Raw genomic sequence first — 25,754 nt, forward strand, 5'->3', positions numbered from 1 at the left:
AACAGTTTTTTTTGTGTGTAAAAATGTGAGGTTTTGGTTCAGCAGAAACAATACAATACTTTTCTAAAACATAAACTAAAAACAGATATAATTTATCAACAAACAAAAACACTCTAATAAGAGTAACAATGCCTCTGATACAATGATACATACTCAGAACTGCACAGTGCAGTGTCAAATAAATACTTCAATCATATGTGCAGGAGATGAGGGCTTACAGTTATGATGTCACAAGTGTCTGAATAAAGACTGATTGATAAAGACTGAGACAATTAAATGTTTAAAGACCTGGATACACTCTTCTGATTGGTGTTAGAGAAAAGCATTTGATAATCATTTTTGAAGAAAGTCCCTCTGGTTCACATTTTCAGTTTTCATCTATAAGCCAGGAATATAGATGTGAAAAGGCTTAGAATGCACAAGAACACAAGTTGAATGGTTTTGTTAAAATGCAAATCAACAGTGGTAATGTTCTTAACTCTTTCAGAAATACCTAGCAAAATGTAAACCACTGTTTAAGTGCAGTGGGGCCAATGCTTTATAGAAAGTGTCACTAATACCAGTAACAGTTGTATAAAAAACACTGAATCTATTGATTAATATAATTGCAAGTTCATACATTAAAAGCCTCCTGGCAGGGAATATCATTGCTGAGCCGTCGCAACCTCTCCACATAAACTGATTCAGCTCCTACCCTCAGGCAGAGACTTTGGCCACATGTCATTTTAATTCATTTTACTGGTACATAATACTGTTGTTTATCTGGCTGCTACATATTTGTGTATGCCAACACAGTCATACCAACTACTGTGTATTAAGCCAGTTTCAACACAATGTGTATTGAGAATGTATACTCTTTTTTTTTATAACTTTTCAAAATGACATTTTTTAAGAGAGCATTAGCATGCTAACAGAAACTTGCATTTCTGCTCTTTTTCTTTCTTTTGATAAATTCAGCTTATTAAGCAGGATGTGTTTATATTGTCACATCTGCAATTGAGAACGTCTTGGGCTTTATGTTACAGTGGAAGGTGCTAATCTGTATCAGTTGTGAGTGGCAATTATGAGTAGCTTAAAAAATGTTCCTCACATTAGTGAGTCCATTTACATTTTAGTTAGCCACTTATGGATTTTCATCTCAACAATGACTTGCACAATCACAGTACAAGGTCTTGTCAGCAAACAAGTATTACCAGTCCAGAGCTAAAATGCTAACCTGTTAGCATGCTTGAGACACTAATATGTCATCAAGAGATCTCCAAACACCAACTCATGTCTACTGTAACCCTTGTATCCAGGGATTTTGGAGATCAGTGGATGTATGCTCATCTAAGATTGTGCCTGAAACAACGCCTTATACATGTTTCCAATAATACAAACACGTGCAAACATGCTTGCACACAATACATGTGTGAACATCTGCAAACTTCTGGCGGGATCTAGGCAGACAGGAAGGCTGTGGACCAGGTGATGTTATGAGTGTAAAACAATCTTTGGACAAGCTCTTTACTTTAAGCAGAGAGTTACGGCCAAAGTTGTGGTGTGGGCTCCTCATAAATCACAAAGTACCTACAAGAGTTTCACAGAATAAGAATGGAACTAAACCTCAATTCATCACAGCCCCTCTTCTTTGGACATGTGACACTCCTTTCCTTGCTCCTGAAAGGGGAAAGAGATGTAACCACTGTCTCTATTCCTTTCCTCTGTGGACAGAGGGAGTGGAGAAGTAGGACCATTCACCTCCATCTTGTTTGCACAGCGCTGCTGTAGATCTTCTTCATCCTTCTCTCCTCCATTCTGTCCAAACTGGTTCAGCAAACTAACAAACACTGTACCTGCCCCATATATATGGAGAGGACCTGGGAAGGAGTTTTTGGAAAGTAATAATATCTTGCAATTATCACTTTGTTTTTCCTTTCAGAATACAAATATTCAGAAAAATTCATGACTATCTAGAATTAACAGATACTGCATGTATTTATAAGCTGTGGGATCATATGATTCAATTAAAGTTTTCCATTAGCATCTCAGTGAGACCTTTTGAAAACTTTTTTAAAAAATACAACACTGCACATTGTGGCTGGCCAATGAAATCAAAGCATATACATATTGTCCTTGTGTATTTTTCACCCACATTTCATGTATTACATACAATAAGAGGTTATTAAATAGTCAAAAAAGAGTTTTAGCTACACAAGGTCACTTAACATAAAAATACTGACAAGCACAATTTCTTCAGTACTACTTTATATATGCCATACAATAAAAAAGCTACAAGTAAAAAAAAAACAAACATAATATATATATTATACTATAGTTACATTCTGGAGTGCATAGGATAAACATATCAGCTTTAGAATATTCAGAATATTGCTCTTTACTATATACTGCAGTAGCAGCATTTAAAAAAAAACTTCTAATTAAATAATGGCCACTCTCAAATCCAATGATATTTCAGAAAAGTATGGTATTGCAATTGTTATATACATACCCAGGTTTCCGTTAGTAGGCAGAGGCTGCTCTGTGCTGGCAGGCTGAGTGTTGGAACAGTCTGTGCTATTGATGGTGGATATAGGTGTGTGTGGAGACAACTCTTCTGCATGGACCTGTTTAATCTGCTCACTTATCTGAAAAGGTGGAGTAGCAGTGTCCCCCTGTAAATGTTCAAAGAATGTTTTATGTTGGCAATATTTGAAATATTTAAGCATATTTATGTACTAAACATGAATGTAACCCATAGCAAAAATAGTCTGGATGCAACCTTTAAATATAATATAATATAATATAATATAATATAATATCCGGTTTCCTCCCACGGTCCAAAAACAAAGGTTTGTAGGTGGATTGGTGACTCAAAAGTGTCCGTAGGTGTGAGTGTGTGAGTGAATGTGTGTGTGTGAGGCACTATGAAGGACTGGCGTCCCCTCCAAGGTGTATTCCCGCCTTGCGCCCAATGATTCCAGGTAGGCTCTGGACCCCCCGCGACCCTAAATTGGATAAGCGGTTACAGATAATGGATGGATGGATGGATAATATAATATAATATAATATAATATAATATCCGGTTTCCTCCCACGGTCCAAAAACAAAGGTTTGTAGGTGGATTGGTGACTCAAAAGTGTCCGTAGGTGTGAGTGTGTGAGTGAATGTGTGTGTGTGAGGCACTATGAAGGACTGGCACCCCCTCCAGGGTGTGTTCCTGCCTTGTGCCCAGTGATTCCGGGTAGGTTCTGGACCCACCGCGACCCTGAACTGGATAAGTGTTTACAGATAATGAATAATATAATATAATGTGATGATATGATATAATATATTATCAAAGATATACAGTGTTGCTTTCACAGGGGGAGTCACTGGTCTGCTAATGCTACTACAGATCCAGTCCCCATCGCATAGAGGAACTCCTAAGCTTGACAGAGAACGGCACTCCTCAAGAGACATCTATCAATCTTGAGATGCAACCATCAGCTCAAGAGATGTGGAATGTAAACAGGGTCCAGACTGCACTACAGAAAGATGGTTTACCAGTTGTGCAAACCCGGTTCATGACCCACTGCTGAGTTCATGGTTCTATTTAAAAATCACATCTGCAGTGATAGACGCTTACCTTTTGATTGCCAGGTGAGCATCGCATTACCCCTGAGAAATAAAGGAATAAATAAATTTAGGGAAAATATAAAAATAAGCCTAAAGAAAACCCCTGGAACAATAAAACCTTTGCACTTACATTTCTTGAGGCATTCCTTTTTTCTTTGTCTGCAGACATGCAGTATGATCAGAACAAGGGACAGAACACCAAACACCACCACAATAACTACAACCCAAGGATTCTGAATATCTTCGGTAACAAAGAGAAGGACAATTACATTCAGTGATGATGAAACAATAATAATAACAACATCTGTCTAAAATTATATCTAAATAACAATACATTCGTTTGTTCTAGTTATTCAGACACTGCTTAATACTTGTGAGTTCACCTACTTTAAGGTGCACCTTTTGACTTAGTGCACATGAAACTTTGATAACTATGATGTAAGCTCTGGACACAGAGTTATAATGCAGTGATCTGTGTAGCAGCAAAACTGTGTTTTTTGGAGATATGAGGCACCAACCAGTACCTCTGTGGATATATGAAATGCTTTTTGAACCAAAATAAGTACTTTATCTCAAAAATGCTTTAGTGGGCCATAGGTGGGTGTTTCTCTGACATAATGAAAGCAAAGTACAGAAATCTGCTGTGCCCCTATCAAAAACAAGGTTCCATCTGCTTATAACTGATTGGCTGAACACTACACTGCTGCAATATTCACTTGCATAAAACTCCACACTGAAATGTGATAAAGTTCGAGTGAACCCACACCCTTCGTCAAGTGGTGGGACATTTTATGGAGTAAGGGGTTTGTAGTAGACAAACCACTATTTAATCCCACTTATTTCTGAAGAAACCAATTTGGAGGTGCTTTCAAAACTTTAATACATCATTTTTACCATGTAGCCTATAACAAAAAACTGTTCTGAAAGCATGTTCTCACCCTTTGGTCTTTGAGTCATGGTAGTGTGAGACTGACGGTGATGTAGAGTAGTAGGAACTGTGGTAGAGTGTGAGACCAGAGCTGTGGAATAAACATGATCCTCCACACACTTGGTGCAGTGGCCTGTGAAAGAATCTGTCATACTGCAGGAAAAGCCAGCCATACAGCGGCACACCACATCAGACTTATGGGTGCAGTTCTTCACCACCTGCATGTTCAAATCTAACACACACACACACACACACACACACACACACACACACAGGTAAATATAGTTTGGAAAACATTTGTGGTGGTGTGTGTGGCCTAAGAAAATTTGTCCAGTTTCCAAGCTCCTCCCCAATCTGTGCTTTTACCCTTGGCAAATAAATTAAGCAGTTCTCTTTTTTTATTTTACTGAGCACAAGATATTTATAGTTTTTTCCATATCTACATCTTCCAACATAAATATTTTTGCCACATTTGAGGCAAGGCACCATGGCGTTAGGATTTGGTAAGGTTAGGGTGTGTTCACCTGGTATACAGTTTCTGTAGCAGGGATGGCAACTGCGCTCTGTATTATCTTCACTGGTGTAGGAGCCATCAGAACACTTAGAACATTTATTACAATTTTCTAAATATTCTCCTGGAAAGTTGAGAGGAAGAGAAGGAAGAGGTGGAAATAAGATGAAAAAAAGAACAAAAAGCAATATATGTCCAGTTACTGTGTATTATAAGATAATATCACCCAAGAACGAGTTAAATCTGTATGTTAAAGACAGAATGGATCACTGTAAACTTATTTTCACATTTATTTCTTATGTGCTAGCCATATTTGTATGTACATATGCATTTTTCATTAGCACAAAAACACAAATAATGTTTTTTTTAATACCGTAGCTGAATTCAATTAAATTTACATGCATTTGTATGTCTGAAATTGTGAAAATAAAAATGCTAAGTATTAAAATGTTTTAATGCATGAAGACACTAGACACACAGCATAATCACCAAAGACTGCTGATGGTACGAGTGACTGAGATAGAGAGGTTCTGTATGTGAAGTTTTGTGCTGACTGAGCTAGGAGTGAGCGCACAAACAGGAAGTTAGTCTCTGAGTGCTCTTTCTGAAGAAGGAAGTGGTTTCTGTTTCTATGTCAATACGCGTTATTTCCCATCAGACAGAAAGAGAGAGAGAGAGAGAGAGAGAGAGAGAGAGAGAGAGAGAGAGAGAGAGAGAGACTTGACTCCCGTCACAATTCTCATACATTCTGACAAGTAAAACCGCGGTACCTAAGGTACCTATTGTGGTTCATTGCTACAATGACGTTTTTCGTGGCCAAAATCTTGACATGCAAAATTACAAACATTTATATTTAAGTTCTAAGATATCAGCATATATAAAAATGTATTTTATTTCTGCATTTCTTTAAAAATTTAAGTAAATACAGCGGTCTCACCTTTTAGACAAGTTTTGCAAGTCCTTCGCACTCTGACATTTGTGCTTTCCGGTTTCTGCTGATCACGAAACCACAAGTTAGTACAGGTGCGAAGGAAGAGTTCAGTACCACAAAGTCTGGGACCAGTGCATTATTTCGCTGTCTTAACTCTGTTAATTCAGTTCTGCACTAGATTTGTGAGGCTAATATCACCAAAAAAAATAAAATAATAATATATATATATATATAAGCCTCATAACTCCAATCTAAACTTTGAGCAAACTTGTGTTGGTCATCTGGCTACGTTTAGGTCATGGGGATAAGCTTGTTTAAATATAAGTGAATTATCTCTCACAAATGTTCGACTAGATTCTCATATTATGACTAAACTTACAGGCAACTTTTATACTTTAATGTGTAAAAGTAGAATTAAGATATAAAGACATATTTAACAACAGACTTACTAGATTTATCATGTTAACCTTACAGACCTCCTGACAGCTTCTGATATTTAAAACAGTTTCTGGCTTTAAAATAACTAATATCTCCAAATGAATTATAAAGCATTTTAAAATTATTTTCAAAATAATAATCACCAGAGGAAGAGCAGAGGTCAGACCATCCATCATTATCACTATGACAAGTAGCACCCACATCTATAATTATAAAACATTTATTGGCATAACATTTTTTACTAATAGTGCATCATACAGGAGTAGACACAACCCACAATAAAAATCTGCAGCACAAAAGATTTAACATGGGTCATTTTTACTTTCTCCGTCTCCAGGCAGAACTCAGATTCATCAACACACTATTGCATGTAAATGCAGACAACCAGACAAAATCAGTGAACAGTGAGATCATATTAAAGACAGGCATATTTAATAGAACATACAATGGTTAATTTAACTGTAGTACTATAAATAGGTAATACAAGGTATAATACTATATCAATAGCCAAAATAAACTGATTGTAATATAACATTTTTTAGTGTCACCTATATCTATACACTAGATTAGAACTGGGTTAGTTCTGTGACAGTTCCAGAGCATATAGCATTGATATAAAAGGCCCAATGTAAAAGTAGACAAAAAAAAAAAAACAAACAACAAAAAAAAACACACAACTGTGAGATGCAGTACCTTGCACACAGGACAATCCAGCTGCTGCTGCTGCTGTCACTCCTTTGTTCTCTTCTGAGTCACTCTCTTTCTGCTCACATCTTCACTCATATCTGTGTCATTACTTCCTCACCTGCATAGTCTTCCTGTCATTCTCCACCCTTCATTTTATCTGTGAAGGCTTCTGCTTGTGAAGCCATCAGCTGTTTTTCTAAGTCTGCTGTTCTCCTTTCTATAGAAGTCCATTTAAAACGACATCATACATCCTTCCACTCAGCATTATTGGAGTGTAGGAAGAGGCTTTATGTGGATACTCATTATAAGGTCCTGTAATATACCATACATGTGCAAAACTCTCTCTCTCTCTCTCTCTCTCTCTCACACACACACACACACACAAACACACACACACACACAATCTTTCTCTGAAAAACATCTATGCTGCATGTACATTACGCACTCTCTCCAGTCCAGTGCTGTATTTCCACAGATGAACATCAAAAAGACTGATAGAAAAGGTCAGGCCCAGCTCATCTACCAAATGAAATCACACAGGCATGCTTTATTTTCCAAGAGTACCTTATTGTTTGTGTGTGTGTGTGTGTGTGTGTGAGAGAGAGAGAGAGAGAGAGAGAATTAAAAGGAAAACGGTCACTAAAGAAAACAAAGCCAGAATGAAACAAACTCTATGACACAAAAACTCCACTATGCAAAGTATATGTTCAGCATATTATTTTTATTTTTCAAGTCTTATTTAAAGCTCCAGTCTTTCAGCACTCATTAAAGCAGGCAGGTCTCCCAGTCAAAAAACTTCTTTAATTAAAGTAGGACATACTTGTGTAGTTTGATTTGCATTAGATCTTTGACATTATTTAAAATAATGATATGCTTAAAATACTTTGAGTCAATTTGAGGAATGTTCTATTAAACACTTAGCTTTTCACTTGTTCTTTACAACCAAATCACAATTCTGAAGCTTGATGCTCTAACATTCAAATTTATAAGTGACTTCATTCAATCCTAGAGGTGTTTAGATACCCAGTGACACAAATGTTTCAATAATTCTTACTTCACTTTACTTTATAACAACGTCACAGTTACATGACATATATATAGCTATGCCATTAATATGTCATGACATATGCTATCAGGAGTTAAGCTTTCTTTACCATTATTGGTAACGGCCATGTCAGACGGCATTATGTTTGCTGTCATTATGACTTATGCCAAATGCTAATTTTGGTTAAATGTCATCATGTCAATTTCTATAAGTGATCAAACCACGCTGTTCTATTAATGGACATAAGCTGTCATACTTCGCATATGACATCAGCCATCTCATATTTTTATGTTACATCAGTTTTATGTAGAAAACTTCAAATAAAGCGAAAAAATTAAAAAAATAAAAATAATGAACACACAATGCTTACAAATAGAGGAGTCAATGAGTGAGAGCATTGAAGACTAGAGTACAGCTGTAGATATACAGCTGGCATAGGCCATTTTTCTGTAGCTAGCTTGCTAGATTTTAACAATGTGTGAAGGACTCCACACATGCAAAAGTGCACACATGCACAAAGGCAGACTGCAGAGCATGTCATCCAATAAATGTATTTGGTCTGAATGAAATGATTGGGGGCGGCACGGTGGCGCAGCAGGTAGTGTCACACAGCTCCAGGGACCTCCAGGTTCAATTCCCGCTCCGGTAGACTGTCTGTGAGGAGTTGGTGTGTTCTCCCCGTGTCCGGGGTTTCCTCCGGGTGCTCCGGTTTCCTCCCACGGTCCAAAAAAACACACGTTGGTAGGTGGATTGGTGACTCCAAAGTATCCATAGGTGTGAGTGTGTGAGTGAATGTGTGTGTGTGTGTCGGTGTTGCCCTGTGAAGGACTGGCGCCCCCTCAAGGGTGTATTGCCTTGCGCCCAATGATTCCAGGTAGGCTCTGGACACACCGCGCCCCTGAATTGGATTACAGATTACAGAAGCGGTTACAGATAATGAATGAATGAAATGATTGGACTGAGGTTTTCAGTACTGTGGCTGCCATAGATAACATTTTGTTTCTTTTTATTATCAGAGCGTTTGATATATTGAGTGCTAAGGATCTAAAGAGTATTTTTAAATATTTAAAAAAGGCTCTCAAATTAAAGAACCCACTCCATCTTTCCCATTAATATGAAACCTAAAAATAGCAAAAAATAGCAATTCTGTTTGCTCTACTTAAGGTAAGGTCAACTGGTGGATTAGTTGAACGACTGATTGATTAGTATTGCAGCCCCTGCCAGACAGTACTATTCCACATACATTACTTGTACTAGCTTCGTAAATGCTGGAATAACACAATATTATACACATAAGAGTCTTGGGAAAGACGTTCAACACTATAGTAGGGTACTTATATAACATGATTAACAAATGGTGAATCAAACTAGATATCAATGTCTGCCAAACACAGTTAATGTAAATAAACATTACATTATAACTATCAGTCACCTTTAATCCACCATCGTCAGATCCGCTCAACTGCTCAACTACTGCACTACCCAGATAGCAATGAATGTTTGACCCAAACGTGGCACATCTGCAGTTCTCTTATTGCCTTTAAAGACCTAAATGTGGCCCAAATGTGTCTGCTATCTTGGTATAGTAAAACCTAATTTGGGCCATTATTCCTTTTGTTATCTGGGCCAGAGTTAAATGGGGACTTAGCCCATGTTCAGACCAAATCAATGCTGACTAAAAGAACCATAAGTGATCACGTGTATGTTTAACAAAAAAAAAGTTGTTTCAAACAATAGAAACTTTTCTGACTGGGAGAGAGGACTTGCTTGCATAGCCAGCGATTATATAGTAAAGATCCTTACAGATTGTCTCTGGGTTACAATATCATAGCAGTCATACCAACATTTTGGATAAGCATTCTGTTTTCTCTTTGCTTTTGATTTGTCTTCTTTTTTGAGTTTTTTTTAACACAAGGAATTTACCTATCATTTTTACTGACTTTAAATGTGAGGTATTTCAAATCCAATCTGAATTCAATTCTGAGGGAAAAAAAAAAATATATATATATATATAAAGCTGGTTCAAGTGCTGTAGAAAGAGTATTGTACACTATTGCCACGATTTACATTAGATTCTGTACAGTATTTTGAATAAATACAGTGATCAAGCAACAACTTGCCATTCATATTTGATTAAACCACAAGTAAATTCCTTGTCAACAAAACAAATCAGCATACACAATCAAAATACCTTCATACACACACTCACATATGTCCTATATTTAAATTGTATGCTGTTTGAACCAAGTAAAAGAATATACATAAGTTTAAAGCAAGTTTTAAGCAAACAGAGAGACTGACTTCTCATTTTGAGTGATATTTTAAGAAGAATTGTTTTTTGCCTTTTTTAATTAATATAAAAGAAACAGAAAACAAAGTGGGCTGTTGTTTTCTGATAATCTACACGAAGGGAAGATAGTAATAATGGAAGATATTAATAAAGGAAACCATTACTCAGAGTAGAACAACACTGAACAAACTGTACAGAACTCAAAGGTAAGAGAACAAGAATTAAGACTAAATATAATGGAAGAGCTTTTGAGGGAGAGTGCTGATTTAAAACTAGAAGAATCAGAATGAAAACAAGTAGATAAGAGGACAGAATCTGAAACTGGATGAAAACATGGTGTTTTTGAAAACTAAACAGCTCTGAAAATGCTTTGAACATACTGCACTTTACAATGCATTACATTGAGAGCCATTCTTGCTTTTTTCATATTGCAGATTACTCATTTACATACAGCTTACATACCGTTATAATAGTATTTGTCTCTTTACATTTTAAAGCAGAGCAAATATTTACAAACTGGACGTACAGCACCGTTTTTGGAAGCATCACCTCTTGATGCTCTTTCCTGCTCAGAGTCTGTACCCTGAAAGCTCAGTTCACATTTGGCACTATAGAAATTCCTTTTGTTCCAAATACATTAGTAAATATAACAATTGTGGTTCTCCTCTTTGATGCTTGCTCATGTGTCACATTTTCTTTATTATGTATATGTATTTTGAGTTATGTTTCTTTCTTCTACGGTCAAAAAGCTCATTGTTTCACTGCATTTGTTAGAACCATTAAAAGGGTATGTATTTATAGCAACCCTGACAGTCGTATGTGACATGGAAAATGTGAGCTTTGCCCAACCCACTGATTGGTGCATTACTCTTATTTCTGTACTCTGCTTCATGATGGCTAAAGTTGCTAAACACCAGACTAAGTCAGTTTTACAAAGATGAGACAATACCATATTGCTAGCCACCAGGGGTATTAATATAAACTCCCAGTGGCCTGACTCCAAATCAATCATTTGATCAGTGTGTGTTACATAACCTACTATAACTTCATTCAGAATAACTGAAGCCAAACCCCAGATTCTGTGAGGCTACCTCCGCACTTACTACTGTGACACACCGTATATCTCACAGAGTACAAACACACACACGCACAGTGTAGGAGCTCATTTCCTTTTACACTATTCAACACATTATCTCACATATTACGCATTATTTATACAGCAGAATAGGTTAATATAGAATCTTGTGTCCTTTTCTCAAACTGTAATATGAGGAATGAGGATGTAGTGGCAGCTGTAAAGTTTTAGTATTTACACTGTGCTCAGACCAGGTTTAACATTTACAAACCATATATTTTATAATGGTCCTTCTTACAGTATAGATTGGTTCAATATCAGTGTGTATCACAGGGTCAAACAGCACCTTTTGTGTTTGTAATAAGGTTTGTGGTCTTCTTGAATGGCATGACCCGAGTGTTACTATCACCAGAAACATGACACACCATATTAGGTTTGAAAAGGCTGCAAAGTGTGCAAATGTTTTTTTTTACACTTTACTAATCAGCAACCTTTTCATACAAGCTCTAACTGCAGACAACCAGCATAATTCCATTTATCTTCAACAGTTGCCATGGTTAAGGGCAAGTATGTAAAACCATGCATCAGCTGCCCTTTTGCAAAAGATAATGTGAAACTGATCTGAGAACAGCATAAAAGTCTTAATATAACCTTTGCTCGACCACAAGTTAAGCTTGTCACAGCAAATATTTCTATTTATACAACATAGCATATGACTGCACAAATATACAGCATTTTCTTTACAAGAGTCTACACTATTTACATTATGCTATATTTTCTCAATAAAATAAAAATGTTCACATGAATGTTTAACATTCAAGCTTGTTTCAGATTTTAAAGAGTTGAAGAGAAAAACTTGGAACATAGACACACTGGTCACATCCTCAAATTTTTTTGCCACAACCCAACACAAAGCAGAAATGACACTTACAATAATAGATGTGCGCTGGACTCACGTCATTTTGAGGACATTACTCATTTTTGTGATTAAAAGAGGCTTGTACTCAGTTGTAAAGAGAGCATTGCTTTCATTCTGAGCCCCTTTTATGCTATTTACTATAAAAATAGCAGTGCTTTAAAATTATTTTACCTGAAATCAAATGGTTTGCACATGTATCACATGTATAGCAAATCCAAACAATGTGCTAAAGGGCAGCTATGATGAAAAGAGTTATGGAAAATATGAGGTCTGTCACTAGACCTGAAAAAAAAATTATTATTTCCAAAGGCCACCAGCAGGGGGAAGTTCGGGTCAGAATCAGTCAGCACAAGCCTATTGATGTGACTCGTGCCCTGCTGGCCCCCTGATATTTTGGGAGATACCGACTACATATCCACTGATGAAATAAAGCCTTCAGTAGTGTTGTACAAGCACCTGTGGGCTAAATATGGCTTAGAATTTACAGATAGATGAGAAGTTGTTACCAACTGAGATTTTTTTCTTCATTGAGTTCATTATTATCTTCCTCCTTCTCCAGACTTTTCTCTTTCTGACTCATCGTTTGCTTCTAGTCCTCCGCCAGGGCTAGAAGACTGAGATTTGCTGATGGTGATGACAAAATTGAGAGGGGAAAAAATGATTCATCAAAAAAGTACAATAACGGCCTTGAAAAACACTATAGTACTGCCATTATAGTTGCCAACAATGAGCTTAATAATATTAACTGAGTATTCTACTGATTATTTTGTATGAGTGTGTATACTACAAGAGCACTTTGTAGTTCTATAATTACAGACTATAGTCCATTTGTTTCCAATTTTTTTCTTTTTCAACCTGTTCTTCAATGGTCAGGACACACACTGGACCACCACAAAGCAGGTATGATTTGGGTGGTGGATCATTCCCAGCGCTGCAGTGATACCGACATGGTTGTGATGTGTTAATGTGTGTTGTCCTAGAACAAGTGGATCAGACACAGCAGTGCTCCTTGTGTTCTTAAATAGTGTCCACTCTGTTAGACACACCTACCTCGCTGGTCCACCTTGTAAATGTAAAGTCAAAGATAGTAGCTCATCTGTTTCGGCACAGGTTGTGTTGGTCATCGTTTAGTCCTTTATCAGTGGACACAGGATGATGTTGGCTGCATATTTTTGGTTGGTGGACTATTCAGTCCAGCACTGACACTGAGGGCTTTAAAAACTCCAGCAGCACTGCTGTGTCTGATCCACTACCAGACAGAGAATGATCCACTACCCAAATCATACCTGCTCTGTAGTGGTCTTGACCTCAGAAGAACAATAATTTTGTGGCCACATTAAATCGGGTTTATGTGTGTGTACCTCTCTCCACTCTGGGTGATGAGTCTCCTGCAGGTCTCCATCTGTACATCAAGTCCTCTCTTCATGCTGCACATCTCCATGTACTCATGCAGGTGCCTGTTCATGTCAGATTTTGCAGTGGCTAACTCTAGCTATAAACATAGAGTCAATAAGAGCATTCATGTACAATTTAATACCTGGGGAACACAGCCTGTGCTACAATCTTACACAAAAACACTGTAAAATGGTTTAAATTGCAAACGGGAACCCTCAAGCTTTTTGTGATTGTCAAGCCTTTTGGGTTTAAACAAAATATTTCATTATTTTTTATTCCATTATCTTTGTTCTGAAACAAAAGGGTTAAATCCCATCTGATCAGTGGTTGTTTTCTCTGTGCTATGAGGGCATTTACAACCAAGTGATCTCTCCTATTGAATATGACCTCAAGAGCTGAACACATGTCTCATACATCAGAATAAACACTAATATAATGAGAAATTGACTCCTTCCTTCTAGGAAGTTCTAGATACATCACTGGGGCTATGAGCTGTAGTCTAACCAGGTTTCACTAAAATTAAGTCACTGTCAAACTACCAAAATATAAAACAAAAGATAATTTGTCTAATATTCTCTTCAAGTGAATCATGCACATTTTTCACATGCCTCAAATGTCAGGATCAACCATTTTAAATACCTGACTCTCTGTGCCTACCTCCAGATTTATTAATACAACACACTACCAGACATCTAACAAAGTGTGAAACACACACACACACAGTGTGTAGGAGTTCATTTCCTTCAACACTGTGTAACACATTATCAAAGATATCAGGCATCATTTATACAGCAGAATAGCTTAAGGTGGAATCTTATATCTATTCTTCCAACTGTGTGATCAACTCTGTAGATAGCAGAGTGTAGTTGTGGATGTAAAGCTGTAAAGGTGAGAATATAATGGTAGCAGTAAAGGTTTTTACATTTACAATTTGCTCAATCTGAAACTAACACACTTCTAAAGTCTCTTTCATTTACAGCCAAAACTGAAAGCTTATCTGTAGTAGTCACCTCAATCTGGTCTATGGTCTCCTGATATTCTTTCTCTCTGGACTTAAAAAGGCACTCTGTGTCTTTAATAACCTTCTCAAGGCATTCTTCCTGCTGAGAGAGAGAGAGAGAGAGAGAGAGAGAGAGAGAGAGAGAGAGAGAGAGAGAGAGTTAGAGTGTCCTATCTCTGTCTGTGAGTTAGAGTGTCCTGTGCACTGTGGGCAGAGCAGCCGATAAAGATAAAACATAACCAAGAGGAAAAGTGTACTGATGGAAAATGATGGGTCTCAGAATCTTCTTAGCTTTCCCTGAAACAAACAGAACACCATCACTGGCAACAGTCCATCAACACACTCATCCACTGCATTGACCAGTTGTTGGTTATATTTGTATGGGTCAGCGATTCTACAAAATGGGTTATGGAAAATATTGAATTTTACCAGAATTGTCCTGTGGCAAGTTTGCCTCAGAATATTGGACTGAATACCCCTCTGCATGTATGCAGCACTGGCTCTTGTTCTGACAGGCGTTTGAGCTCAGAGGGAATTTGAACTCAAACCTACTTGTACCAACTAGGATACACATTCTGTCTGAACACTAAACATTCTTGTGAGTCAATCTGGGTACGATCATTTTCTAACATCTGTATGTGTAAATGTATGTTAATGTTTGTATGTATATGTGTTGGTTGGGGGGGCAGGTGCTAGGTCAGCTGTAGCTAAACATCCTTGTTGTCTTCATCAGAAAATGTGTTATTCTCCATCAAACTGACCTTGGCGAATTTTCAATATTTAGCTCTTTCATCACTTCTTATTCAAGCTGGATGTTTTTTTTTTTTTTTGGTAATTGTGTGTTTATGTTACAGACAGTAAACAAAGCAAACATTAATTTGCATGGGCATGAACCTAATGTTGGATGGAATCATTTATTAGCTAATGAAGGTGAGGAAATGAGAAAAGAAGTTATTTAAAAGTGCATTTGAGATTTTGCCAGCAGAGCTAAACATAAACAGTAATTCTGCGATGCCCTTCCCTTCAGCCTCGACTCACTTTTAACTTAAACAGAGAGAATGTAAGACATACAGGTGCTGGTCATAAAATTAGAATATCATGAAAAAGTTAATTTATTTCAGTAATTCCATTAAAAAAAAAACTTGTATATTATACTCATTCATTACACACAGACTGATATATTTCAAGTGTTTATTTCTTTTATTTTGATTATTATAACTGACATAATATAAATGAGCAATGATGCGGAGCACCAACTACCAATCAGAACGTAGTCATCCCCGTTCCCTCAGACCTGTACTTGTGGGGCGCTGCCTGCCTATGTGTTGCTGGACATACACATTCCCTGCTGCAGGAGCGACGCTGAGCGATTCTTATCACTTTCAGTTACTATGTGTTAGTGGCTGAACATGTGAATTTTTGTGTTGTCCTGAATGTTTGGTATTGGAATCTGCCATCTTGCTTAGAGAAAGCTGTGGGCAGTGCAGGTCTTGTTGTGGACGGCAAAACAAAATTGGAACTTGGAATGTGTAAAACCTCAAATGTGTAAAATGGGGATGACACATACGTAAGACACTTCATCACACATACTTCCTGTAGTTTGCTTAGAGTTTGGTTTGCTGTTGCTCATGTTCCTATTTCAAGTTTTCAGGTAGTTAATTTGTGAATTTATTTTTTATCATTTAATAAGAAGTTGCAGTTCTTTGTTGCAATTTTGTATATAATATCATGCAGTATTCTAATCAACAAAAATGGGTGTGCTGCATAAAAGGTTTGGTAACCACTGCCTTAGCACATGATTACCTTAAAACAATAAAATGTATATCCGTTGCCTTTAAATATATAAAAAAGCAGATAAATATTTTTGGTGTATTGAAAATTGCTTACTTATAGTAAAATTGCTGCACAGTATTAACCTTAACTAAAATCTTTAGCTGATATGAGCTTAAACTTCAGCTTTCATTCTGTCAATCTAGACCAATAAAATATATTTTTTCAAGAAGCAACTTCTCAAAAAATGTGATTTCTACATAACTCAGTACAGGCACTGTTTGGATAGATACAAAACGGTCACTTTGAAATAGATGGAATTTAATCAAGCTCATTGGCCCTGATGATGGCACATCAAGAGTGATTTTAATTTTAGCTGCATTTCTCTCACATGGTGTTTCATTTCAGATTTCATTACAGGTTTTTTCTTAACAGTAGCCCATCCACTACAGATTTAGTGTACGTTCCAGTTTAACATTTGTGAATGGGTGTCTTAGAGAAAGGGTAAATTGAAGTAGAAGATTCAAAGATGAAGTTTCAAAATACCAGTGACCAACATTTTGGTATTATCATAGGCATTAAAGAGCTATTGTATCTAAACTGTAATTTGTGATCAGCCACCTGCTTGCGCTTCATTTGTCTTACCTCACTGTGATTGGTGTCTGTGGTCAGAGCACATCCTGGGAAATCTTCCCAAAGCAGCAGAGTCTCCTCAGTCTCCTCCCAGGCCAAAGAGTCACAATCATCCTCAAACTCACACTCACGCCTAAAACACAAAAGCATGTTGAGTATTCACATGGAACTTGTGAGAGGCACAGCCATGAAGCACTTCAGTCATGAACATATAATGAGACATGATACACGTGTAAATGTCAAAGCCCTAATTTCTACACTGATTATACAATGAAATGGGCAACACAGAATCTGTTTAGAGGTCTGCAAAAGAGAAAACCTTGCCCTCCAGCCTGTCCACCTTGGCAATGTACGTAATTTAATTTCCCCTGCCAAAAGCAACACAAGGTGCCGACCTTTTACATCAGGTCAGCAGCTCTCTAATCCATAAAACATGGTACAGGAAAACATCTCACAGTTGGGATAACATCCTCTGCATCTCTTCATTTATCTGATTGGCTGAGGTGGTGCCCATATCCTCCTCTTTTGCTCCACCTCCATCACTATCTGAGGTGCTAGTTGGCTCATCTGTCTCACTGCCATTGGCAGGAAGTGCTCCAGTCTGTTTCCGTGGACGACAGTTGCTAGAAGATTGTGGGCTGGGTACCTTAAATGAAGAGAAGTTACATCAACCAGTGAATGAATATAGACTGAAAGCAGAATACTGACATTTGACTTTGTTTAATCTCTAAGAAAGGAACATCAGCAGAAAAATATTTCAGCACTGCTGTAGGGGAGTGTAAGCAGAGGCAGGGTAAGTCCCTTAATCATGTTCGTAATGAGTTTAATGTACCAAAATGAGTAGATAATGCAATTTTTTTTCACTCCAGACCATAGTAAGAGAAAGGTAGAGTAAACGTATGCAGGCCAGTGTGCATAAGTGACCACACCTTGAAGATTTTAATAGGGTCCTCACAATTCCTCTGCTGTGCCAGGTCACAGAGGCGAGCTGTGATATCAATGCGTCTGCAGATGTCCATATCCACCTTCATCGCCTTCTCCTGGATCTTACTGTCCAGCTCAGACAAATCCTGTATGTGAGGAAGCAAACTAGTTACTTCATTAGAAGAAATAAAAAAATTCTTAAAAATATCCCCTTACAAATTTGTTAAGGCCAAACTAATGTCTCGTTCTCAGATTCCAACACTTTTAATTTACAATTTAATTAAGAATGAACATGAAAAGTCTTATTTGTTGTATTCATTTAATCAATTCTAACTAATCTTGAAATAAGACCACCTTTGTGGTGTTTTGTGATTACACTCACATTGCTCATTAGACCCTTGAAGAGGACTAGCTCAGCCTTCAGCTGCTGCACTCTCAGCGCCAGCTCATCCTGACACACCTCACTCTCCTGCAGATCCTAAACAGAAACACAGAAACACACACACACACACACAAAGCTTAAAACAAAAAAATCATTTGTGGAGAACAAACACAGATCAGTCATAACAACAATAAAACAATATCTTATTTATATGTTGGTCTTATGAACGATGTTGTTTGGGGGACTAATCTAGGTCCAGCAGTAACAATGAGGTGTTTGAAAACTCCAGCCAGCACCACTCTGTCTGATACACTCATACCAGTAAGCTTACACTAACACACCATCACCACACCACCACACTAAGGCACTGAGAACGATCAGAATTACATTTTTGCAAAACAGTGACTAGAATTATGCTTACTAATGAGGCCTCATTTTAAATCAGCATTATTCTGTTACTCAGAAACAAATATGAGCCAATGACTCTACGTCATTCACTGGACAAACCCTGTTATATACCTACATACCAATATACCTGACACATTGTCCCTGCAGGGATTTCAAGCTAAAACAGGAAAATATCAGCCATCATAATAACAGAAGTAAGCCAAAACTTTCACTGTACCCGACCTCTAAAACACACCTGGCTTAGACAGCGACACAGCACGAGATGAACATCAGACAAAATCAAATTTAACTCCAGGAGCTTGGATTGTATATATTAATAGAACATGTCTTAAATTGTTATTATGCAATGTTTGAATAAATAATGTAATGTTTATAGAACTGGAAATCTGACAGTTCTCCAAATGCTGATTAAATAGACTCATTTAAAATACAGCGTTAATGTCAGCATAAAAGTGTAATTTGAAACACATCCTCTCCAAGGACTGCTGACTCAAACCTGGCCCAGTCTACAGTGTTTCTGTTTCAGTCTTCATTCCGTTTTCTTATATTAAATTATCATGAGGGATGATCATTAAGTCCATGAGGGATTTGTTAGTTCACTGAATAGATAAACCAGGTTTATCAGAGGTGCACACATTTTAAACTGGACCGCTTTAAAGCCCTGTGGTACAAGGAAGGATGATCATTACACACATTTCAGATCACAGATGTGTTAAACATGTTCCCCTGCCACTTTGAGTTTGTTTAATCTGGCTGTCAACCAATCAATAGTGTACAGAGAGATAATGGGGGCTCATCATTACAGGATAACAGCAGGAACACACACACAGTATGTCTGTGATATGCTTAAGGTCAAGAAAAAACTGGAAGCTAAATAAACAATGGAGTAGCCTTTGACAAATAAAAGGGCATCTGTGAGAATATTTTGGGGTGTGTGTAATGGGTTCTTAGATAAAAACATCTAGTGATTTTATATTAATAAAAGTAATTACTGCATGTAGGCCCAGTTTTGCATTTAAACCATTATATATTGGCTGTTAAATAATAGAAGCAAGTTAAGTGAATTGAATAGTAAAGTGTATTGAAATGAAGTATGGGTAGAGATAACATAATGGTGATGTGAGGAGATTTTTTTGCGAAACATTATAAAAAGTTCATATTTAAGTACTCCTATAAAATATATTTTACCTCCTGTAGATCTGTAACCTTCTGTTGGAGATCCACTCTTATTGTGTATTCCTCCTCCCATCTTATAAAAAAAAAAGACAACAGACATCAACTGACAAGTAACAACACTGCAGCACCCAACACAGTATAGACATACATACATAATTGACATATATATATGAAAACTCTTTTGCAAACAGTCATTATTATTGTCAGTTAGACTGCACATTGTGTGTGTGTTTGTGTGCATGTAAATTCTTCCACATTTCTAAATGATTCATAATTTCATGCAAAGCACAATCACGGTTGGGATGAGCAGTACAGTAGAGTAAAATGGTCTCCAGCTCCCTCTTACGTAAGGACTCTTTTAAATGCAGTGCACTGCAGTATTCTCTAAGCGTATTAAACCTTCTCACTTGACCACACGTTTAGACCTACAGCAAAAAACAAACATTACAATCAATTCCAATATGCCAACCCACAATTACAGAAAGGATGATAGATGGGGAAGGTGAGAGAGAACAAAGCAAAGAAGAAGGATGAAGAGAGAGAGAGAGAGAGAGAGAGAGAGAGAGAAACAAGAAAGGGAGAGGGCGAGGATGATGACTAAAGACACTCCATCAGTGCTAGCCTGAAAACTGCATTGCAGATACAGTGTGAAGTACTGATATTCAGGAAAGGAAAATCAACTTCAATAGTGAGAATAACTGAATACCTCAAGGTGATATAAAAAGAGAACGACACAGAGTCTGAACTGAAAAATGGGCAGAGACATACACAGGACAAGTTAAAATTACTCTTCACATGCCTTAACATGCCACACGCTCTGAGTCAGTGAACACATGCAATGGGTCTGAATGACTCTTCAGCCGTAAATAAACATTATTTTGTGGCTTAAGGGGGAATGGGTTCATTTGGCTGTAATTGTGGAGCAGGCCGAGGCATAAAGCTGCAGTTTTCCTCGGGGGAAAGCTGTAATTCTATAACAAGAAGAAGCTTTTACTAGAAGCTTTCCAATTCTGATTTAATGCATAGCCTCAGCCTTCTCTCCTCACTTCACTGATTGATCTCATTCTCATTTCTTCTCCATTCCTCCATTTCAGAGATGAATCAATCTCTAAATCTTATTTGATTTCAAATTTGATTCCAAAATTGCAGCTTGACTATGAAATAAAATGTAAAATGTGCACTAATCTTTATCTAATTTTCCCAATACATTTTTTTTCAGCTCATTGCCTTGAAAAAGTTCCCCAGGAAATGAGTTCCATTCTACAACTACAAAGTGTTCTTCTAGGCCAGTCAGGACACACAACCCCTAACAGCTGCGCTTCTACATGACAAAAATAACCTGAGCCCCTGTTTAACTGGTGTGAGAGAACCGATTCATCATTGCTGCAATTATTTTCCTAGAACATAGATTACACTCTGTACAGTAACCACAGAGAAAATGTAGGCCTGAATGTTTTTCACTGGGGGTGTAACAGTGTGTCATAATATTATGATATTGAGATATCACAGTGCAAAACAGTGACAATCTTCATGTGTAATGGACATAGAAAATGTATTCCTGGATGTTATTACAATGTACAGTGACTGCCCAATGTTGTACAACATTACTATAGTAATTATTCCTCATCTGAATTTTGTTTCAAATATTAGGAGAAACTGTGAACCATTTATCAGTCTTGAGATTAGCACTACACAAAGTGAAGCAAAACAGTTGTGCTTGCTTACTTCGGAAAATTATTCTTACCTATGTTTTGTAAAATTAAATGTATCAAAATAATAATTTATGTTCTTTAAACATCCCTTCAGTTCATGGTTCTTTAAAAAATTCAGTAAGCACTTAACTAAAATGTTATGGTACCAAAAGTGGTTCTGATGTGTCATCACTCCAAAGAACCCCTTTTGGCACCTTTATTTTTAGCACTGTGATTTAGCTCTGAGTGAATGCAGGAAGGATTTGTGCCTCAGCACCAGGAGAATGGACAGCACTCAGAAGCATGTGCTTTCATTTGACGAAGCATGCTGACATCAGTGTGGCTTGTGCCTGCCTGATGCAGCTGGTTTTTTTTTTTTTTTTTTTTTTTTTGCTGAGCCCACAGTTGCTCTGGACCCTGCAAATCATGCTCCAATTCTGTACATGCTGGGTTACTATCTATGGACCAGAAGTAGTCAACTAGTTAGGTTGTGAAATTGTAACCTTACTCCATAATACATATTAATGCTATGCTACATGCTATCCTTTAGCCAGCATAGTACTGTAATCAAACGAAGGCCTTTCCAGAAAGGCAAATATCTTCTTTTATTACTCCCTTTATGTATAAACATGCAACGTCTGATGACTAACGTGAGCATATTGTGTTCTGTCATATGATACATGTTTCAAAAGATTTAGGACATTCAAATAAAGTCTAGTGAGAAGAGCATTTGCCAGCCTAATTCAGCCACCTCAAATAATTTAATCATACTACAGCACATGGGTCTGTTTTGTATACTAATTAATGAATAAAATATTTTAGAAAGCACAAATAAACTGGGGTTTGAGAGAAAGATATTTGGCAATTCATAAACTACCTTGAATGTAAACTCCAGTGTTGTTGTTTAGTCCTACTTGCAATGCATTCTGGGATACAGCACGGAGATTAGGGCACACTTTTGGGCCCTAGAGCCCACACATTTCAAGGTGCCCTGATACATGATTTTAGAAAATGTTTCAACATCCTTAAGTAATTTTCTAAAATGGCACACTCTAGAAATAATGGAATCCTCGGGTTCACTTCCAAAGCTAGGAAACTTAATTATGGCCACACATTTTGAAGTGCTCAGTATTATAAAAATAATGCATTGTCAGAAATAAAACATGTCAGCCATTTTGTCATGTTTGAATTTAGCTGTGATCCAATGGCTGGTCTCAGTCAACCTAACTAATGTACAAGCAATTCAAAGTTAGTGAATTTGCAGCTGCCCTCTCAGCAGTTGTGGCAATAGCACACATACGAAGAAGGAAAATATAGAGCAACAGCTTTTGTGATTTGAAAAACAAAACATATTGTTTCTACAGCTTTTTAAAGGGAAGACTTTGACTAAATGTTGACGGATTTTGTGAAGATTTGATAGCATTAGGCTTTGGTAATTTTACTGAGGTATATACTGATGCAGGATAATTCATTGGAATCACAAAAGCCCCTCCAACTCATCACAAAATAACTGCATGGAGCCCTGTCATTCAAAAGCGTGCATTTCATTACATCATAGCCCACAACTGTGATGCTTTGTACCCTTTTAGCTTATGCTTGGCATTGACTTATTCCTTCTGGAGGATCTTTTTCAAATCATGCTTTTATCTATTGATGTCTATTGATAGGTGATATATATGTGTATATTATCTATTTATATTACCTCTATCTATCTATCTATCTATCTATCTATAGTACCTTGCCATTCAGTAGTCAGTGTTGGACATATGTAGGCCTAAAAAATGTAACCCATGTAATGCCTGGTCAAAAGCAAGCCTTATTTGCTCCAGAAACAAACATGAAACACACATTAAGCTTGTCTTTTGGTGTAACCTGATGCAGACAGAGGGCACATGCATATCCTTTTCATGCAGTTCACCTGCGCTTGTACTCGTCCCTCTCCCTCTTGACTTTGGCCAGGACGTTGTAAAGGGCCCTGATCTCTGGGGTGATGGTGTCTATCTGGACACCCACTCCGTCAGGGTGCACCCAGGACACACCGGGGCTGGTGATCCTTTCCGCGCCAGCACCACCCCTCCGGCTCGGACTGTAGGACCAGATGGTGCCGGGCAGGAATCGTGGTGGAGGGTTGGGGGCTGCAGCGTTATTGGAGTTGTTGGTGTTGGCGGCGGCGGGTTCGGTGGGGGTCGCGGCGCTGTGGGTTATGACCGGATTTGCGCTGCGGGCCTGGAGTGCAGCGGACAGAGGAGGCGTGAACAGAACAGTGGGTCTCCTCGCGCTAGTGGACGAGTTGTTGTTAGTGTTGTGGAATGGCAGTGAGGAAGGCCGCACGGGCATGAGCCCCACGAAGCCGGTCTGCACGCCGCTCTCTTTGCTCTGCGTCCGTGGGGTGGGCGCCTCTTCTTCCTCGGCATTGTTGGCGTTGTTCTCCAGCGCCTGCTGCAGCTGCTTCTCCAGGATCTTGTTGCGCCGCTCAAGTTCGTGCACTTTGGCCAGGAAGCAGCGGAAGCGCAGGTTGAGGGTCTTCAGGACGCTGATGTTGGAGCCGAGGTCGTTGCGCAGCGCCGCGGCCGCGGGGGGGTGATGAGGATGTGTAAGTGGATGAGGGTGAGAAGGAGAAAGTGGATGAGAAGGTGAATGAGGAGGTAGGCCCCGGTGGCGAGAGCTGCTCAGAGGCGCCAGAGCCTGCAGATCAGCGCCCGAGAGCGGACCGTGAGTGGGGAGCTGCGGCTCGGCCTGCAGGAAGAAGGAGTCATGGAACAGCGCTGAGGGGGAATCCGGAGCCCCGGTGTCATTCTGCTGCTCTCCCAGCCACGGGTTCATGCTGCGGCACGGAAAGCTCGCTCGCTGCAGATCTGGCATGAACACCGCCCTGTACTTCTGCACCTCTTTCTGCTGCTGCTGTGCTTAGTGCCTCCTGCTCAGATTCAAAGCACTCCGGACGATGGAGCCTTCACTGACACGCAACTGTCAACGATGTTCATGAAAGATAAATGACCAAACATACACACTGGATTGAACAGAATAAAAGATAACTCCGGATATGATGAGAGTTAAGCGGAATGAAAACAAAAACGTTCGGGTTGGGAACGCGCGTATCGCAGCTTTCTTGCCAAGCAATGAGAAAATTCACTGCGGGACAGGCAAAGAGCTGGAGTCGATTCAAACATTATTCGAATCCTGGCTTCAAATTAAGAGTCGATTCAAACGCTGTGAACGTAATCCCACACATTCCCAAGTGCACTACACAAATCACTAAACTTACTCGTACAATCGAATACTGCACTCTAGTTTCAAAAGGGAGGTCTGCGTCCTCTGGTTGAGTCCTAAAAAACTTAGTTATATTCGACATAATCACGTTATCTGGGTGCAATATCTCTTTTTTTCAGCTACTGCCTATGAACTGTTTGAGAACTAATCAGTTTGTCTGTCTGAAACAAACAGTCATTTCCACTACATATACATCAATTGTTGAGCTATATTTTTATTTGTTATAGGCCTAAACTGGAATGCAATATAAAAGATAACATACAATGTCCTAAACACAGACTATGGTAAGTCACGTAGGTTCAGACCTGACCACTATTTGTGCTACCGCTTTAATTGATTGTATTACTGATTATAATCACTGCTCTGCTCTCTTTCTAGAAGTATTAGCGTTTAAAGACCCTTCATGTGGTGAATATAAACACGAATCAACTCGGAATCGACTCCCTCCACTGCGGGAGACTGGGAAGGCGGTATTTATATTTTTACTCACCGGTTAAATACAAGCCCTGCTCGTATTGCTCTGTGATTGGTTAGTAATGTTTCACCGCCTGTGCTATGATTGGCTAGTAGGGCATACTTGATCAAAGTTATTAAATCATTTATTAGAAATCCCGCTTGTAAAAATGTACACAGACCTACATTACGGTTTAGCTTTTCTGTTCTTCCAGCTTTAAATACATACTC

General features: G+C 38.3%; 2 protein-coding genes across 4 annotated transcripts; both read right to left on the reverse strand.

Annotated features, from left to right (window-relative positions):
• Window positions 1–1,613: 1,613 nt before the first annotated feature.
• Window positions 1,614–7,152, reverse strand: si:dkey-260g12.1 (uncharacterized). 2 transcript variants are annotated; one of them, XM_066683099.1, is made up of 9 exons: window positions 7,099–7,152; window positions 6,549–6,608; window positions 5,974–6,028; window positions 5,050–5,160; window positions 4,536–4,757; window positions 3,728–3,838; window positions 3,608–3,639; window positions 2,492–2,654; window positions 1,614–1,859 (listed from the first exon to the last, which is right to left on the reverse strand). In XM_066683099.1, the coding sequence occupies exons 2-9, from the start codon at window positions 6,606–6,608 to the stop codon at window positions 1,615–1,617; spliced, it is 999 nt and encodes a 332-aa protein (XP_066539196.1). In that variant the 5' UTR covers window positions 7,099–7,152; the 3' UTR covers window position 1,614. The 2 variants fall into 2 exon arrangements, with proteins under 2 accessions (XP_066539196.1, XP_066539195.1); XM_066683098.1 differs by having other exon boundaries at window positions 5,974–6,031; window positions 7,099–7,147.
• Window positions 7,153–7,806: 654 nt separating this feature from the next.
• On the reverse strand, window positions 7,807–25,441 carry iffo1b (intermediate filament family orphan 1b). 2 transcript variants are annotated; one of them, XM_066682752.1, is made up of 9 exons: window positions 23,719–25,441; window positions 20,122–20,182; window positions 18,526–18,621; window positions 18,149–18,289; window positions 17,675–17,865; window positions 17,232–17,352; window positions 14,827–14,916; window positions 13,783–13,913; window positions 7,807–13,045 (listed from the first exon to the last, which is right to left on the reverse strand). In XM_066682752.1, exons 1-9 carry the CDS (start codon window positions 24,660–24,662, stop codon window positions 12,961–12,963), a joined length of 1,860 nt encoding a protein of 619 aa, XP_066538849.1. In that variant the 5' UTR covers window positions 24,663–25,441; the 3' UTR covers window positions 7,807–12,960. The 2 variants fall into 2 exon arrangements, with proteins under 2 accessions (XP_066538849.1, XP_066538848.1); XM_066682751.1 differs by having other exon boundaries at window positions 14,827–14,919.
• Window positions 25,442–25,754: the final 313 nt, after the last annotated feature.

The sequence above is a fragment of the Hoplias malabaricus genome, chromosome 10 (genome assembly GCF_029633855.1).
Source record: "Hoplias malabaricus isolate fHopMal1 chromosome 10, fHopMal1.hap1, whole genome shotgun sequence".
Lineage (NCBI taxonomy): Eukaryota > Metazoa > Chordata > Actinopteri > Characiformes > Erythrinidae > Hoplias > Hoplias malabaricus.

What these genes read in the sequence shown, in the direction of transcription:
- si:dkey-260g12.1 (XM_066683098.1), bottom strand. Translation starts at nt 6,608, where the DNA reads ATGTGGGTGCTACTTGTCATAGTGATAATGATGGATGGTCTGACCTCT. An exon ending in TTGCAAAACTTGTCTAAAAG is followed by an intron (nt 5,161 to 5,973) that starts GTGAGACCGCTG and finishes TCAACTTTCCAG; the next exon opens with GAGAATATTTAGAAAATTGT. An exon ending in CTACAGAAACTGTATACCAG is followed by an intron (nt 4,758 to 5,049) that starts GTGAACACACCC and finishes TGTGTGTGTTAG; the next exon opens with ATTTGAACATGCAGGTGGTG.
- iffo1b (XM_066682751.1), bottom strand. Translation starts at nt 24,662, where the DNA reads ATGCCAGATCTGCAGCGAGCGAGCTTTCCGTGCCGCAGCATGAACCCG. An exon ending in AGGGACGAGTACAAGCGCAG is followed by an intron (nt 20,183 to 23,718) that starts GTGAACTGCATG and finishes TTTTTTTATAAG; the next exon opens with ATGGGAGGAGGAATACACAA. An exon ending in TCAAGGGTCTAATGAGCAAT is followed by an intron (nt 18,290 to 18,525) that starts GTGAGTGTAATC and finishes CCTCACATACAG; the next exon opens with GATTTGTCTGAGCTGGACAG.